The sequence below is a fragment of the Natator depressus genome, chromosome 9 (assembly GCF_965152275.1).
Source record: "Natator depressus isolate rNatDep1 chromosome 9, rNatDep2.hap1, whole genome shotgun sequence".
NCBI classification, from domain to species: domain Eukaryota; kingdom Metazoa; phylum Chordata; order Testudines; family Cheloniidae; genus Natator; species Natator depressus.
In genome coordinates this window covers 46,649,589-46,668,424 of record NC_134242.1, presented here as the reverse complement: position 1 = coordinate 46,668,424, position 18,836 = coordinate 46,649,589, and the positions used below count along the sequence as shown (strand labels likewise).

Here is an 18,836-nt window from a genome sequence, read left to right as displayed (position 1 = left end):
ATTCTGTGTTGTAATTGATATTGAAATATTGAAAATGTAGAAAAACCATCCAAAAATATTTATTAAATTTTTATTAGTATTCTATTGTTATAAGTGCAATTAATCGTGATTAACTTTTGAGTTAATCATGTGAGTTAACTGCAATTAATTGACAGCCCTAAAATTAAGATATCATAACAAGTGACTGAAATTTGATTACTTGAGCAGGGAAGAGATTTCCAGATGGTTTAAGTCTCTTTTTGTCTTCTTTGCTAACACTTCTTTAAGTCCAAGGCCTAATGAACATTTGAGGAAAAGGATAACTTCATTAAAGGTTCAATACATCATCCCTTCAGTTAAGTTGTTAGAGCTCACAATAAACATCCCTGAGATTCCCAAGAAACCTTACAGCAAAATCCCTTAAGAGCAGACATACCAAACACAACACAAGCATAAATAATATTAAAAGAAAACAAAAACTCTTACAGGCCTCCTTGATCAATCCAAAATATATTGAAAAGAACACAAACTTAATATAAAACTTTGCAGGTCATAATTAAAATCCCCCTTCATTCTGCCTTTTTCACGTGGCTAATGGACACCTCAACTGTCCCAGTGGCAGCCCCTGATCCCTGAGCTGTTGAACCAGCTCAATTTCTACAACCTTCTTAAAGCTTGTAGCAGACACATTGATTCAGCTGCGGGGGAACGGGGGTGGGGGGGGGGCTGGGCGCCGGCCGCAGGACTCAGCTCTGAGAACTACGGCCCTCCCCTAGTTCTACGCCCTTTCGTAACGCTCGGAAAAGTCACGTGACTGATCGTCTCATGTGACAACGTAATCTCCCCGCCGGTCGAGCTCTAGGGAGACGCCCAGTAACCCGGATGTGGCTGCGCTTCCTTGAGGGCAGCGAAGAGCGACGTGTCCCATTGGCGCTGGCGTTCAGATCCGGGTCTTTCCCCGCCTGTTGTTACCCTCCCCCTCCGAGATGGCGGAGCTGAACCGGCAGTTGCAGGAGTACCTCGCTCAGTCGAAGGCCAGCCCCGGCCCAGCCGTCCCGAGCGCCTCGCGGCCGACGCCGGACGCAGATGACGCCGGAGGGGGGACGTGGCTGGGCCGGCTGAGCCCCTTCTTCGCAGGCCGCTCCTCCTCCTCCTCCTCCTCCTCGCCGGCTGCCGGCTCGTGGCCCTGGGCGGCCGAGCCGGACCCCTGGCTACCGGGGCTCTCGCGCTGGCAGCGGCTGGTGGGGAGCGGCCTGTGCCTGTTGCTGGCCGCGCTCTGCTTCGGCCTGGCCGCGCTCTACGCGCCGCTGCTGCTGCTCCGCGCCCGCAAGTTCGCGCTGCTCTGGTCGCTGGGCTCGGCCTTCGCTCTGGGCGCCGCCGGCTTCCTGCGGGGGCCGAGCCGCCTCCTGAGGGAGCCCAGCCGCGGCTCCGTGCTCTACCTCGGCGCCCTGGCCGGCACCCTCTACGCCGCGCTCGGCCTGCGCAGCACCCTGCTCACCGCGCTCGGGGCCGCCGCCCAACTCGCCGCCATGGCCGGCTGCCTGCTCGCCCTGCTGCCCGGGGGCCCCGCCGGCCTGCGCTACCTCGGCGGCCTCCTGGGCGGCTTCGTGCGCCGCCGCGTCTCCAAAAGCCTGCCCGTGTGAGGGCGCGGGGCGGCGTGCGCCGAGCAGACCCGGATGCGGGGTGAGGGCTGCGGACCCCGCCCCATCCCCGGGCTGGATCTTTGCTGCTGTCCCATGGGGCCGGTCGCACGTCTCGGCTGCCCGGTAGGGCAGACGCGGCTCTCTGGCTGGGCAACAGCCTTTCTGAATACAGGGCCTTGGGCCAGCAGCATCCCGACCTCGGCTCGCACGGCTGCTCCGAGGGACATGCGGCTCCGAGTCCCTAGCGGGGCGTGGGTGTCCTGTTGCTCGGGGGGGCAGGGGGTGACTGAGCGACAAAGCCGGGGCCGTTCTTCCCCTCCCCCCCGGTCCTGGTCCTATTGAAGGCAAGTTTTTCCTGCACAACCGGTGCGCTGTGGTGAGGGAGGAGGTACCTGGGAGCTGCGCTCTGTGCATGCGCCTCCTGAGGACGTGGACCTGTACAAAGACACTTGGCTGTAAGGCGCAGAAGCTACTTGGGAAAGTTCAGGAAAAACGACTCGAACTTGACAGTTAACGTGGACAACAGACAAGAAACCGACAAAAGGAGGGAAGATTTTTGCTTCTCCAAGGACCAGTGTTAATGGAGCTGTGGAACAATTTTTCTCCCTACCTATGAACAGTGCAACTAAAATCCTAAAGCTGCAACTGTGACTATATGTTGTTGTTTTGTTCTTTTACTGTATTCACGTGTAACACTTTTTTGTGCCATCATTCCCAGTCCTATCTCAGTATAGGCTTTGCCTTATCAGTGCAAAATGAACTTTGTAGCAGTATCCTGGAGTCTGTGTCCTGTTATGGGTGATAGGATGATCAGATTCCTACATAAAGTGTAGGACCACAGGGCTGATATTCACACTTTGAAGTGGCCTGTAAGAATACAGAGCCAAGTATATTGTCTATACTAAACTCTACCCATAGTATAATGCTTTTGTTATACTCCAGAGCCTTGCAGGATTCACTCCAGCTTGGGATGTACTGATGACAGGTGCCTCCTAGAAAAATCTGTTGTGTATAGATACACCCAACTTTCTTTGAAGTTTTATGGGTATCTATAGAGCTCCTGTTTTCAGAGCTTATTTACGGATGTTTGTTTTTAGCAATTTGAATTCTATGTAGATGTCCAATAATTTGGGGTGGGAGTTGGACTTTTTTTGTGTATATACTGTAATGAGTAATCTCTTTATTTTTCCCTATTGTGTTTTAATGTAATACTACTTCAGATAGCACTACTCAGAGTGCACTAAGGAACCTTTTATGTACCCTAGCACGGTCTGTGAGACCTGTTTAATACACAACATATGTACTTTAGAAATCACACACCTGTAGTCCGCATTACTGCTGTGTTGACTAGCCCTTAAACACAAGTTAACCATATCCTGTATTGATTGGATAAATACTGACCTTTTTTTTTGTAGCAGGGGTTTTATCGGTTAAAACCTAAAATCAGAAGCTGTAGGTATATGTTACCACAAATGTTGTTTCGTGACATCTTTGCAACTGTAATCTGATATAAAGAGTCAAAATGTAGTGATCAAATGTAATTGTAGTAATCTTGGACTGGCTTATGATAGTCCAGTGAATGTTGAGATACCCATTCTATTTAACTGTCTTTTAAAAAAAAAAAATCAACTAGTAACCTTCAAAATATTGAAAACAACATCCTTTAACAAGTAGCATTCATAGAGGTTGTGGATCACAGTCATATCCTTTGACAAGCAAGGGTATACCTCTTATGTAGGGAATCATGAAAAGAGTGAAAGCATATCATAAGAAATTTCAGTCAAATCATAGAGATCATTTTAGTTCTTTGCAGTAAGACTGCCAGAATGGTGCTACACTAGCTTTTGCCTCCAGAGCTGCAGGGTCAGTTCCTGAAGTCCTTGCTCAAGCAAACTCCCTAGCCCCTTGGTTCTAGGAGTTGGGCAGGTAGTGCTTATTTAGCAGTGATGTTTGTAGCCTGACCTGGAGAAATAGATTGGCTAGTAGAGGCTGGGCATATTGCAGAACACATGCTTGAGTATTATTGGATGCTACTTAGGAAGAGATTATCTTAATCTATTTAATATTTGTACAGAACTAAAGTAAATGAATGCTTAATTTAGCAAATTATGTACAATATTTATAATTTTAATAAAATATATTTTTATACCAAAAGTATTAATCTAGACATGAGCAGGTCTAGTTTTTTTTTTTTTTTAAAACAGCAGCACTGAATCTGTCTTCCTGTTTACTTTCACAGCTTCATTTGGATTTAGATCAGTGTAATATCAGATCGGTGTGAGACTGCTTCTAAACTAAACCTAGGTTAAAGTTCTTGGATGAGATTAAATTTTTTAAAAAGTAGGCTAAAAGATTTAGGGCAAAAGTTTAGTAAATATCTCATACACCTCTGTTAAAGGGTCTTATATGGAAGATGACAGAATCCTCCCACTACCAAAGGCTGGCCACAAGAATCTCCAACCACTAATCTTCACAGGCTACAGGGTCACAGCAGAGCATAGTTCTATAACTAGCTATGGTTGGCCTGGTTCTGCCTCTTGGACGTTTTCTTCCCCTCAAAAGCAGCAGAGCTCTTGTAGCTCTTCTGCATTATGGATTTAAAGATATTACCCTAAAATTAACAAGGGTTTGTGTACCAATTGTGATCATATTGACATGGCTTGTCTTAAGGGAGCTCAAAGTTTTACTTTTAGAATATAGGTTTCAGTCCTCTTAATTATATAAAGGCGGCTTGAATTTTTTTAACATTTCTTGTGTGTGTTCCCATTGTTGGGCTCAGATGTATGGAGTGAGCCTTCCAGACCTTAACTAATGATAGAGGGGCTTCTGAGGGCATGGCTACACTTGCAGATGTAGAGCGCTTTGAGTTAAACCCGCCTTCAGAGAGCACAGTAGGGAAAGCGCTTCAGTCTGTCCATGCTGACAGCTGCAAGCGCACTGGTGTGGCCACATTTGCAGCGGCAGTGGGAGCGGTGCATCATGGGCAGCTATCCCACAGCGCACCTCTTCCCATTCTGGCGCTGGGGCTTGTGGGAAGGGGGCAGGGGGGTACAGGGCATTCTGGGTCCTCTCCCAACACCCCGTGATGCATCGGTTCGCATCCCAGCAATCCCTGTACTTTTGTCCACATATGGTGCCATCTTTCAACATTTTTTGTACTGGGTCCTCTGTCTTCCCTTTCAGTCTGCAGGAATGGAGCCCGAACTGCTGAGGAGTATGCTGATGAGTCTTGCCAGCACATCATGTTTGGCAGTCGAGTTATTCCTTATGATCCAAAGTGACAGTGAGGGCTCAGATGATACTGACTCAAGTAACACACATGACACGAGTTTCCTTGTGGCATTCACGGACATGCTCACCATCGTGGAGTGCCGCTTTTGGGCTCGGGGAAACAAGCACTGAGTGGTGGGATCACATCGTCATGCAAGTCTGGGATGACGAGCAGTGGCTGCAGAACTTTTGGATGAGAAAAGCCACTTTCATGGGACTGTGTGATGAGCTCGCCCCCACCCTGCAACGCAAGGACACAAGATTGAGAGCTGCCCTGACGGTGGAGAAGTGGGTGGCTATTGCAGTCTGGAAGCTGGCAACTCCAGACAGCTACTGGTTGGTCGGTAAGCAGTTTAGAGTGGGAAAGTCGCCCATTGGAATCGTGTTGATGCAAGTTTGTGGGGCCGTTAATTGCATCCTGCTCAGAAAACCCATGACTCCGGATAGTGTTCATGACATTGTGGCTGGCTTTGCACAAATGGGTTTCCCTAACTGCGGAGGGGCGATAGATGGCACGCATATTCCAATTCTGGCACCAGCCCACCTAGCCTCCGAGTACATTAATTGGAAGGGGTATTTCTCTATGGTTCTTCAGGCGCTTGTGGATCATTGTGGGTGTTTCATTGACATTAACGCAGGCTGGCCCGGAAAGGTGCATGATGCACGCATCTTTCAGAACACTAACCCGTTCAGGAAGCTGCAAGCTGGGACTTTTTTCCCAGACCAGAAGATCACCATAGGGGATGTCAAAATGCCCATTGCAATCCTTGGAGACACCGTTTACCCTTTAATGCTATGGCTCATGAAACCCTCCACAGGGAGCCTTGACAGCAGCAAGGAGCAGTTCAACAACAGGCTGAGCCGGTGCAGAATGACACTGGAGTATGCTTTTGGCCCTTTAAAGGGCCGCTGGCACTCTCTGTATGGGAAGCTGAACCTGGCCGATGACAGCATCCCTGCAGTTATATCAGCGTGCTGTACCCTCCGTAACATTTGTGAAGGGGAAGGGTGAACAATTCACTCAGGCATGGAACTCTGAGGGTCAACAACACCTGGAGGCTGAATTTGAACAGCCAGAGAGCAGGGCTATTAGAGGGGCCCAGCGTGGGGCTGCAAGGATTAGGGATGCCTTGAGGGAGCAATTTGAGGCTGAAAGCCACCAGTAATGTCTGGTGCCCTGAACAGGAGTGAAGTGCAGGGGTTCCAGTGTTAGTAGGAATCTCTGGTTGCTATGCTGACTTGCAGTGCCTGTTTCTTTCCTGGGCTAAGGTATCTTTTACTTTATGCAATAATAATGTTTTCAAAGCCAAAAAAAATCCATTTATTGAAAAGAAACAACTCCTTGGGAAACAGAAAGGGTAAGGGGATGGGGTGGGGAACGGTACAATTACAGATTTGCCTATGTCCTGTTATCATACTCAGCCTTCCTGTCTGGAGTGCTGTGCAAGGAGTGCTGCACTTCAGGACGGCTATACTGCATGGTGATGGGGTTTGAGTGCAGTGGGTAAGGGTCGTAGTTTTCAGGGCTGGGTGGTGAAGCTACAGGTGTTGGAGACAGCTGGTGGCGGTAAGAACCCGGATGTTGGGGAAAGTGGGTTGGAGGCGACATGGGGGCACAAGGGAAAGAGTTTTGGGAAAAGGGCGGCAGGGGCAGGGGGGAATGGTAGTGCTCTGCCTGCATGGCTACGAGCGCCTGGATAGAGTCTGCTTGGCGCTCCATTATGCTTATCAGCCAATCTGCACTTTGCTGCCGGAGCACTGCGTTTTTGTGCCGGCGCTCCTCATTCTGCTGACGGATCCTCCTTTCGCTATCCCCCTACTCCTGCAGTTTTTGATTTTCATTATTTGAATGCTGCATTACTTCATGCAACATGTCTTCCTTGCTTCTACGTGGCCTCTTTCTGATTCTTTGGAGTCTTTTGGCCGGTGATAACACAGACGGCTGAGATCTCAAGGTTGCATCTGTAAAGGCAAAATGCAACACTTAACAGAGGCAGCATTGTTCACACCAGGCAGAGCAATGATTCCCCCATACTTAAGGACAAGCACAGTCTACACAATAGCATAATTTGCCCGTCCCAAAGCGAACACACATAACCCACGGGAGCCCCGAAATGGTGAGTAAGCACAGGGTCAGGCATGACTGATTGTTTCACGGCTGTACTGTCTTCTGGGTTTCTGTGCCTTGGGGGGAGCCAACAGCAGCAGGGGGCCCCTATACTGAACGCTGTCCCCACATTTTCCACAGGAGTTTGTCCTGGAAGGTATCTTGCTGCTGAGGGTGACCTGGGAAGCAAGGGAGGGTCTTCTACTGCAATGCAGCTTCCACCCTGGCCCATGTGCAGCTTACCTGTGTGCAGAAATGGTCTCCCCGCCCCTCATGTCACAGTGGCACGGTCAAGTTGTCCCAGTAAGGCTAAGGACCACAGTGGCTCTCCCGAGAAACCAGCGCAAGTGCATTGTCTAAGTTCTGGATGAGACATTTGAAGAGATCACTGGGGCCGATTACCACAATGTGAGAGCGCACATCAACACCCTATTCTGCATCTAGGCATGCATGCTGCCCTAACCCTCCTTGCCCCAAGAGCCCACACTGAATAACTTCTTCCCAAAATAAAAGCTGCTTACTGGGAACCTCCTCTGGTGTTTGTCCTTCCCCAAGCACTGGCCGCCACGACTGGCTACCTTCCTCCTGGCTTGAGAACAGCTCCTGGCTGCATGCATCTAGGGATTCCAGGGTGTCTTCCTCTGCCTCAGTAGCGTTGCTCCCACTTTGCTTCTCCTCCTCCTCCTGCCTTGTTGCAGTGGGCTCTGAAGTGTCCATGGTGGTCCTCGGAATGGAGGTGGGGTTGCCCCCAAGTATCGCGTCCAGCTCTTTGTAGAAACGGCAGGTTGCAGGGGCAGCACCGGAACGGCTGCCTCCTGGGCTTTGCGGTAGGCATTCAGCAGCTCCTTCACTTTAATCCTGCACTTCAGTGCATCCAGGTCATGGCCCCTTTCCATCATGTCCCTTGATATCTGCCCAAAGGTATTGTAATTCCTACACCTGGTGTGCAGCTGGGACTGGACAGCTTCCTCCCCCCAAACACTGATGAGGTCCAGCACCTCGCCACTGCTTCATACTGGGGATTGCCTGGCGCGTGGAGGCATAGTCACCTGGAAGATTTGCTGAGAGCACTCCATGCCTGCCTGAGCAAACAGGAAGGGGATTTTCAAAATTCCCAGAAAATTTTAAGGGTGGGTCTGATGGTTGGTCACCTGAGGGCAGGGCAGTAGAGTTCAAAGTGATGACCAGAGTGGCTAGAACAGGCATTGAGGGACACTTCTGGAGGCCGATTAGAGCGCACTAACAGACCAGGGCGTCCATACTGGCACTGCAGCGCTCCAGCAGGGGCGCACAAAACTTTATTCCACTCGCCGAGGTGGAGTACCAGGAGCACTCTAGCCGCGGAGTCGAAGAGCTCTACATGCCTGGGTAATGTGGACAGGTAGTGAGCTAGTGTACCCAGGGCTCCTTTTATGCACTCTAACTCACAAGTGTAGCCACGCCCTGAGTTTCTCTTTTCTTCTAGCTGTTTGAATTACAATATTTATCTTCCGCATTATTACATCCTAACACAACTAGGATCTGCTTTGAACTACAGAAATTAATTTACACAGATAAGCTAGAACCTTCATCAGAAGTCCCCATATAAAAATTTAACCTTTTCTTTCAAGCAAGAAGCCACTAGCCTGTATCAAGTGTCTTGGAAGAGTCTGCTAAACTGTTCTGTGCATGTCATTTCCTTAGGGCCACTTCTCTCTTCAGCCATAGTATAATAAACTTTATAAGCTTACTACACTTTAAACATTCTGGAGCATTTCTTATGTCACTGTATCTGCAATAAAACAATTAGGCAGTGTTCCTATTCACTACCATGTGACTCAGTCCAAACCGTTCTGTACAATAGAAGCATATATCTGAAGACTGCAGCTGCTGAGTGAGCAGGAATGTGAAGATCATAGCAATTCTCCATTATCCATGCTTTGGTCTGTTTAAATAGAGTTCCTACAAATATCTCAAACCTTTCTTATACATAACCCAATTAGACCATGGTAGATGGCTTGGCAAAATGAGTGGCTGCTGGAGTGGCTGCCACAGCCCACACTCACATAGCAAGGATCAATTTACTCTTTCCTTAAGATTCCTTAAACAAGCTCCCTCTGCGCTACACTTGCTTTTCCTTAATGTACTATTTACCCTAGATGGAACTGTTGATGAAGAGGCTTGTAAAAAAAAAAAAAAATTACTAATGGTATTTTGATCATCCTTTTCATATTTGCACTATCAGCCACCTCCCACACTTGATCTTGTTTCTTAATGCTATGGGTGGGAAGCTTGATTCCAGGAAGAGGCTAGCTCTAGGTAATACTAATTTCTTAAATGAGGTTTAGGGTTTACTTAGGTAGCTATCTTAGAAATACTTTAGACAGACATCCTGGTGGATGAAGCCAGATAATCTCATATGTTATGGTGATAACTGAAACACCATAATTTGTAAACAACTTTATTATGAAATGCAAATAATTAAATGGAATAAACAAATAATTGTAATGTTGCAGTGGCACTAAACAAAATCCTGTGGAGAATACTAAAAAAAAAATTCTTTAAAATCAGGGTGGCTCAATGGTTTGCCCTTTCTAAATGTTCAGAATGCACCAGCTTGTAGTTTAGTGGCCATTCCTCATTTCTCTGCAGCGTGTTGTGTACTACAGTACTGTAAAAAATTAAATACATCCCTGTTAATCAAGCTGCTGAATTTCTAATCGCTTATGATATAAAATTAATGCCATGGAGAACAAAGAACAGATCCCTTTGCAAGGCTTGAATCAATGCGGGTTAGCAGGAGCAGATGAAGACTGAATGTGCAAACTGCATTAGGACTCTTGCTCGTACGATCTATAGTTCAAAAGAAGCTTTTCACAGCATTCCACATATGTCCTTTAAGGAAGGTAGGAGAGGGAGCACTGGTGTGGTGTGGGGTTTTCTGTGTGTGTATGTATGTATGCACTGGACTCAACTTCATCACAACAGATAACATTATTTAATAGCACATGAATGTTGCTAAAGGTGTAAAAATAAAAATTCTCAAAACATGGTGAACCCCAAACTGATTGTATTAAGGCATTAGGAACTGAACTGTAGAGACTTCTAGAGCTAGTCCTATGGTGCCATGTACTTGACACACGGACACTCTATGGAAGATGGGGGGTTTTGTAGTTTCGTTGAGAGTAAAGAAAGAATCACACACTGCACTGATTTTTTTTTGTTAATTTTTGCGCAAATTACATTCTGTATTCATACAAAAACAACTTTTTTTCTGACAAACTGTACATATAGAAACAAGTTTCCATCTGGATGTGAACTGAAATCTGTGGAGGTGCTCCATGTCTCACAACACTAAAAAAAATTCCAGCTTTTATCTTTACAAAACAATGCAGGTAAAAGGTGAGGAGAAAGAGGTGGAGAGGATGAAATAGAAAGCCAGCTACCATGTTGCTGCTAGCAGCAGTCGCTTGATCTTAGGAGAAGATCCTTGTTAGGAACTAATGCACATTCAGTTATCCCAGTTAAGAGTCCAGATTTGTGGAGTTGCAGCAGTACTTTCTCTTGAGTCCACAACAGGTGTCTATTTAAATACTGTCCAATAAGGAGTGGGAATCATCCAGTCATAGCCTCTTCTATCGGCCCCTTCCACCACCCCTGGATGCTCCTCGCCTTGACTGGCCAGAGTTCATGTTACTTCCTCTTCCCCAATTACTTCCACTCCTCCCTCCTCTGGAAGGGTTATTGCCTCCTGCAGGGCCTCCAAAACCTTCATCTCTGTGGAATCCATCATGATGGTCTCCCTCCAAAGAGCTAGACCTCCCAGACTTTGGCACTCTCTGTGAAGGTCCTGAGCTTCCTCGTCCTAAAATGGGAGAACATTTAGTTTTAGATTTTATCGTTTACCCATCCCTCTCAGGCTTTTGAGGGTTGCCCCAGGCTTAGACAAGTGTTTGGGCTCAATTCCCCTATGATACAATCCCTCAGATTATACAGAATGTGAAATTTGACATACTGGTCTCCAATTTTACATCTCTTCCCTCAGCACATAATTTTTCCTACCACATACAGATTTCATATCAATATGACAGTCCTTGAGAGGGGCAGCTAACAAGGCAATTCCTCTGGAGCTAAAGTACTGCCGCACCTCATTGATCAGCAAGGACCTTGTTAAATAAGAGAACACCGGGAAATGGAGTGCACAGGCTCATAAACACTTGAGAGACCCTGAATAAAAGTATTCAAATCCAGATTCTCTCACTTGGCAGCAGTCCTATTTTGACCCTGTTTTGCATACTTCTCATTCTAAATAGGGTGTTGCCTAAACCCAGTAACAGCATCTATTCAACCATTCGGGGTGCTAATGAAGGGAATTAGAGTAGTGTCCCTGAAAGAGGTTATCCTTCTTTAGCCAGTTCTGAGAGGGTGCAGTTGAGAGATACTATATTCTACTGTGGGACATAAGCATGACCTGCATCTTCTCCTGTTCCCAGGAAAGAGGACTGTCTGTTCCTCACAGCTCACTTTAGATATGACACCAAAGGCAAGAGGAAAAACAGGACTCTTTCCCAAAACAGCAGGGGTAGTAATTTGAGGAAAAAATGCTTTGCCCACCTATCCCCTTAGCTAAGGCATAACTAAATATTTTTATTCCACTTTAACAAAAACTTTTGAGAGGCACAGCATGGTTGGTTCTGTACAAAACAGGAAAACATGATTCCTGTCTCAAAGCGTTTACAACAGGGTTAGGTAAATTCATCTTCAAATGACCTGCCCACCACAAGACTAATGGCAGCAGGGCCTGCATTTGAAAAGGCATTACTCAAATTTTCTTTATCAAACTAAACCTTAGTTCTGCTTTAGCACCTTGGCCTGCATGAGGAATTCTGCAGAAGTGCACTCTGTGAAAATAGTATAAAGCTATGTGAAGTTCTCAGTACCAGTTAGTTACCCCTTACCTTTGCCTCTCTCCTCTGGAGGTGCACCTGGAGCTTCCATTTCTCTGTGATCAGATGTCCCTGGTCCATCGTGCCAGGGACGTTTGCGTGGTGGCAGTGAGGCCATGTCCATACCCTGAAGTGAGGAAGAACGCTCTCGGCTGGCGGGAGACTGTCCATCATGAGGAGGGTGATCCTGACGGGAACCTGACCAGGAGGAGAAAAGACAAAGTCATGAGTAACATGCAACTGATGGGCACAAGGAATCTAGCATTCTTCCTCTGTGTAAAAAGATACCAAAATAAATGTATATCCTTTCTACATTCTTTAGCAATTTCACGCATGGCAAGGACATCTCTCTTACTGCCCTTGTTCAGAAAACACACGAACCAGTTCTTAACTTTTCAAAGTATCTGCTCTTTAAGGTGCACATATATACCTCTGTTCAATATTTCTAAAGATACCCCAAGAAAAAAATATATAATTAACAGACAAATAACTGCATCTTTATAGATGAATGAATGTATGAGTAGAAGGAAAGATAAACGTGTGCTGGCATAGAACGCCAGACTAGTTGCAATTTCATATTTGTGGCAGAAAGACCAGGTGGTAGGAAACATGTGATATGAAGTGAGCACATAAACTGAATTTAAACAAATGAGGCAATCAGGTTGAAAAGGAAGATTTAAGGGCATATCTTCACTACCAACGTTAAAGTGCTGGCTGTGTAGTTGTGGCACAGTGCTAGGAGAAAGCGCTCCCAGCGCTTTAAAAAAACCCACCTTCACGAGGGGAGTTAGGTACCCGTGCTGGGAGCACGGCTACACTGCTACACTACACTTGTCTACACTGGCACTTTACAGCGCTGAAACTTGCAGTGCTCAGGGGGATGTTTTTTCACACCCCTGAGCGAGAAAGTTGCAGCGCTGTAAAGTGCCAGTGTAGATAAGGCCTAAGGCAGAAGAGGCAGTGGACAGGCTTAAAAATATTCCTTTCAAAAGAAAACATCCTCAAATTTTAAAAGAGGCAAAAATCAAGCATTGCTCAAGTCAGGACAGAACGCTCCAGAATGCCATTCTGGCACTTTTTTAGGGAGCTGGAATGATGTTCTGGTACTTCAGATAGTTGTAACGTAAACCAATTAATTATTCATGCTAAAAATATTGGAAAATGACCGCTAAAGCATGTGATGTTGTGGCTTGTCAAAATCATGTGTTCTAGTACTTCTTTTTTTAGGATTTGAGCACTGAAATCCAGGTGTGCAACTTTTCCTTCACTTGAGATTTGTATCATGATTTTTCCATTAGTTTTCTATGAAGTTCCAGTTGCAAGTTTCAACCTCATCGTGAATCCCCATTCATATTGTTTTGTTTAATCGACACTACCACCAATTCTGAAGCCAATAAACTGTCTACCATCATTGCAGCTGATAAACATTATCCAGTGGATAGGGAAGGTACTCCCAGTGATCCAGCTTCAGAAAAAGATTATCCTAGTATTAATACATGCCCAAAACATATGATCTGATAAAAAGACAAATGCACCAGCCATTCTATAACTGAATGAGGTCTAAAAGGATGATTGTGACAGGCAATATGGAATGGGCTCTATTGTAATGACTGGAAGATAGCTAATGTAACATCAATATTTAAGAAGGGCTCTAGAGGTGATCCTGGCAATTACAGACTGGTAAGTCTAACGTCAGTACTGGGCAAATTAGTGGAAACAATTTTATTCTTTACTGTCAGACACAAAGAAGAGCATAAATTGTTGCGCAAAAGTCAACATGGTTTCTGTAAAGGGAGATCATGTCTTACTAATCTATTAAGAGTTCTTTGAGGGGGTCAACAAACATGTGGACAAGGGGGATCCAGTGGACATAGTGTACTTGGATTTCCAGAAAGCCTTTGACACCCTCATCAAAAGTTCTTGTGTAAATTAATTTGTCATGGGATAAGAGGGAAGATCCTTTCATGGATTGAGAACTGGTTAAAAGACAGGGAACAAAGGGTAGGAATAAATGGTAAATTTTCAGAATGGAGAGGGGTAACTAGTGGTGTTCCCCAAGGGTCAGTCCTAGGACCAATCCTATTCAACTTATTCATAAATGATCTGGAGAAAGGGGTAAACAGTGAGGTGGCAAAGTTTGCAGACGATACTAAACTGCTTAAGATAGTTAAGACCAAAGCAGACTGTGAAGAACTTCAAAAAGATCTCTCAAAACTAAGTGATTGGGCAACAAAATGGCAAATGAAATTTAATGTGGATAAATGTAAAGTAATGCGCATTGGGAAAAATAACCCCAACTATATATACAGTATGATGGGGGCTAATTTAGCTACAACTAATCAGGAGAAAGATCTTGGAGTCATCGTGGATAGTTCTGTGAAGATGTCCACGCAGTGTGCAGCGGCAGTCAAAAAAGCAAATGGGATGTTAGGAATCATTAAAAAAGGGATAGAGAATAAGACGGAGAATATCTTATTGCCCTTATATAAATCCATGGTATGCCCACATCTTGAATACTGCGTACAGACGTGGTCCCCTCATCTCAAAAAAGATATACTGGCATTAGAAAAGGTTCAGAAAAGGGCAACTAAAATGATTAGGGGTTTGGAACGGGTCCCATATGAGGAGAGATTAAAGAGGCTAGGACTTTTCAGCTTGGAAAAGAGGAGACTAAGAGGGGGGATATGATAGAGGTATATAAAATCATGAGTGGTGTGGAGAAAGTGAATAAGGAAAAGTTATTTACTTGTTCCCATAATGTAAGAACTAGGGGCCACCAAATGAAATTAATGGGTAGCAGGTTTAAAACAAATAAAAGGAAGTTCTTCTTCACTCAGCGCACAGTCAACCTGTGGAACTCCTTGCCTGAGGAGGTTGTGAAGGTTAGGACTATCATACGGTTTAAAAGAGAACTGGATAAATTCATGGGGATTAAAAGTCCATTAATGGCTATTAGCCAGGATGGGTAAGGAATGGTGTCCCTAGCCTCTGTTTGTCAGAGGATGGAGATGGATGGCAGGAGAGAGATTACTTGATCATTACCTGTTAGGTTCACTCCCTCTGGGGCACCTGGCATTGGCCACTGTCGGTAGACAGGATACGGGGCTGGATGGACCTTTGGTCTGATCCAGTATGGCCATTATGATGTTCTTATGTACTTCAAACTAAACTCAGAACTCAAGGGACAGAGGGAGGCCAAGTTCAGTCTTTGATGGGACAGCTGCATATAGAGTCCATTACATGTTGAATAACTTTGGAAAACAGAAAAAGTAGCATCGTGTTGCTAATGGGGAAGGACTGAAGGAGAATGATCAGCAGAATGAGAGATGATAGAACTGTTCTGTAAATTCCTGCTTTAAGTAACAGCTACATAAGAGTAGTTACCAGCCATTTTCTAAAGATAGTGTCTAAAGATTTCCATCACTGGAAATGATGATTGGATATTTTTCCAGTTCAAACAAATTAATTAAAGATAGTTCTACAGCCTGTGTTATACAGGAGGTCAGACTAGACAACCACAATGGTAATACCCCAGTTTTCACCTGGTTCTCTGTTTCCATCCCAGGATTCTGGTTTCCGCCCTCCTTCAAAGCGGGGAAACTCATCTGGAGTGGGAAGTAGACCCTTTCGGCCTCCTGCAAAGTAAGAAACATAGGACATGAGACACTGTACTCATTAACTATATTAACAACTTCTGCGCTATCATCACTGACTTTCACATGGGTTTCAGTTTGGAAGAATGTTCACTTACCTCTTGGAGTACCTCGACCTCGCCCCCGACCACCATGATCTCTTCCTCTTGAGTTCTCATCTGACGAGTTAAAATTGTCTTCTGGCCCAAAGTCTTCCGGACCAGGAAAACTATCCCTTCCCCTGGGTCCCCGCCCCTCATGTCTTGAGGGTGCTCCTCTTCTAAAGCTGCAAAAAAGAACACGGTACAAACGTGGTTTTTATGCAGAATTTAATCACTAATGAACTAAAGGGTCATTTTCAATTTAATAATTAAACTTGTGTCTGAAATGTTTACCTACTATTGTTACAACACCTATAATTATTAGCACTGGAAGAGATTAATTGGGAAAAAAAACTTCTTGTTTACTTTGTGCTTATTCATTTTCATTGTTTCCCCCTCTTCAATTTCCTCTTGTTGTTTGTTCAGTCTTTCACATAGGAACAAGGGAGAGAAAAACACTGGACTAGACTTCAGGTAGACATTGTCCATTTAATGAAAAATGAAAGGTTAGGGAGGGATGGTGGGTGTGGGTAAGGAGCGTTTCAAGTTCAGTGCCCCCCCCCCCTTTTTTTTCTAACTGGGATAAGTGAAATTCCTAAAAAATGTGATGTGCTGGCACTTGTATTTTTTTAAAAAGCCATTTCCTTAGTAATGAAACCACAAGTAAAAATACAAGTAACAAGAGAGAGTCATTCCATGGCTAGACAGAAGAATTTTAATTCCTGAATTTTACTCAATTTGGTTTCTTTTGCTGGCATAAAATTATCTTAAATTTATACAGCACCTTTTATCCCAAAGGGTCTTTGTAAGATTTACAAATTTAGCAACTGATTCTGGAGTGCAGCCACCTCTGTGGTGATGGCAACTGTTTAACAGTGCATAGCAATATACTGCAACATGAAGAACAGTTTATTCAGTTGAAATACTGGGGGATTTAGCCTGGCAGAATATAGTTATCCAAAATCATTTGGTCAGGGCAGTGAAGTAACACTTCCTTGTAAGACGTACCAGGGGATCTTTAATGACCTGATGTGATCAGGACTTTGGTTTACATCTTATCTTAAAGAAGCACAATCACCATGCTGAGATATTAATTCAGAATTTCTTCGGAGAGAAGAGTGTCTCCTACTGCACTACTTCTTGTGGAATCTAGAGAGTCTTATCTAGACACTAGATAATTTTGCAAAAACAACGAGGAGTCCTTGTGGCACCTTAGAGACTAACAAATTTATTTGAGCATAAGCTTTCGTGGGCTACAGCCCACTTCATCAGACGCACAGAGTGGAAATTTTGGTATTTACAGCTCCTGGAATGTATGTAAAACACTGTGTCCTTGCACAAAGGTGTTTGTAATGTTTTGCACATCTAAGTACAATTCCAACAGAGTGCACCAGCTCAGTTTGTTGTAACTGTTTCAGTGCACAATAGCTCAGAATAGCTTCTGTACCAGCATAAATGAAAAGTTTAGGTGGTGCAGCTACTCTAGGTTCAATTAGTGCTCACACTGCAGTTCCACAATACTCCTGGCCACCCTGCTGTGACTGCTCTGACAACTCAGAGCATTGTCTCTGTCCACTGGTTAACACCCTTCCACCCCATCCCAATTCCATACCAGCCAAACTGCAGCAGAGGTGGTACTCAGACTGTCTTGGCTTTGTGCAACATCCCCTTCCCCCATCTCATTAAAGACACAGTGCATCCTATTACAAGCAAAGCTTTAAATACTTTTATTTAGGATTTTAACAACAGTAACCTTATAATTACAAATTTAAATATTTGTAACAGTAGTCATAACACAATACAATATTTTTGAACTTGGTGATACATTTTTTTTAAATTAACACAATAGATCTCCACCTGCTGGAAAAGACAAACACAATACAGAGATGAGGAAGCTGTGCCTGGATAGGTACAGTAGTGGTTGAAGGGAGTGCTGCGCATGGACAATGAACCATTTTACAGTAATTTAGATTATTAGGGCAGACAAACTGAACAGTTTCAGGAACAAATGGTTCCATAACATTTAGCAATACTATTTAACCTTGGAACAGCACAGTTCTTTAATGTAGACCAATCCTAAGTGTTCTTTAGAGGGTCTCCCATTTAAATACTGACTAGGTTGTCTGAAGCTGTTTAGCTTGTGAGTTCTTATGATCACAAGACAAGGTCCTATGACAGCCAGGATCAATGCCTTACTTCCTGTTTTTCAAGCAATTTAATGGCCAAAGAATTCAGTTTGGAGTTCTATCATCACTATGCTGGACACAGGCATAGCCCTTAATTTGGGCTCATAAATACCCTTTTTCAAATCACAGTCACATATGAAACCCTGACTGGTGTAAGGCTCAGTTTCTGTTTGACAAGTCTCAAATCTTCTTTCATGAGACACAGGAACTTAATTTACAGAACTACACACTGCAAAATAACAGGAAAAAAATAGGCAAGTCTCTGCAGCAGAAGCATCATGTTGATGTGCACAAGTGGAGTAGGAACAGGACAGGGATGAAAGGACAGAAAATCAGAGAGAGAGAGAGAGAGAGAAACACATACATACCACTCATACATAATCAAACCAATTATGGTGTTTAAACTCAAAACTAAGTGGAATGAGTGGTTTGGAATTCTTGGGATCACCCCATAAAATCTCCAGTATTTAATGTCTATTTCACCCCTTCACTTGCTCAAATAATTTAAGTTTGCTAATCATAATACTTCTTACAGTTCTATGATGATTGTCTCTAACCAATCTACCTGTAAAACTGCTCTCTTATTTTGATCCCTAGTACTGTGACAATAGAATCTTTCCCACTTCAAAGGTCAAACTTACAGGTCTGCAGTTTCCTGGACTCTTCTCTTGAGGCCTTTTTAAAATCAGAATGACACATTAGCTTCTTCCCAGTCCCCCGACCTTACTTCCAACAAAGGGTTAAAAAACCCCAGCTACAACTATAGTTTAATTTAGTCTGCTGTCTCTTTCAGAATTCTGTGATTTAGACCATTCAGCTCTGGAGTTCTCTGTTTTTAGTTACTCTAATTTATCTTTAAAGGTCTTCAGAGGTTACCTTTGTTTAATTATTGTTCATTTCTTTTCATACTCCTCACACAATAGGAAGGTACATCTTACAAGTTAGGTAGCAAGTAGCTAAAAGGAGAGCTGTACAGATGTAAAGTAAAAGGAA

At 44.4% G+C, this 18,836-nt stretch overlaps 2 protein-coding genes across 4 annotated transcripts in view; one reads left to right on the top strand and one right to left on the bottom strand.

The window, feature by feature from the left end:
* The first annotated feature begins 944 nt into the window (after window positions 1-944).
* On the top strand, window positions 945-3,753 carry SFT2D3 (SFT2 domain containing 3). Its single transcript, XM_074963008.1, has one exon. The coding sequence runs from the start codon at window positions 966-968 to the stop codon at window positions 1,620-1,622; it is 657 nt and encodes a 218-aa protein (XP_074819109.1). The 5' UTR covers window positions 945-965; the 3' UTR covers window positions 1,623-3,753.
* A 6,439-nt stretch (window positions 3,754-10,192) lies between these two features.
* WDR33 (WD repeat domain 33) overlaps window positions 10,193-18,836 on the bottom strand; it is a 103,388-nt gene continuing 94,744 nt past the window's right edge. For 2 of the 3 annotated variants that reach the window (XM_074964024.1, XM_074964025.1), the window contains exons 19-22: window positions 15,676-15,842; window positions 15,467-15,559; window positions 11,937-12,122; window positions 10,198-10,843 (exon numbers count right to left, since the gene is read on the bottom strand). In XM_074964024.1, the coding sequence (XP_074820125.1) occupies window positions 10,614-10,843; window positions 11,937-12,122; window positions 15,467-15,559; window positions 15,676-15,842 (676 nt within the window). In that variant the 3' untranslated portion in view covers window positions 10,198-10,613. Of the gene's footprint in view, window positions 10,844-11,936; window positions 12,123-15,466; window positions 15,560-15,675; window positions 15,843-18,836 lie in introns of all 3 variants that reach the window. The other variant, XM_074964026.1, reaches the window with a different exon arrangement.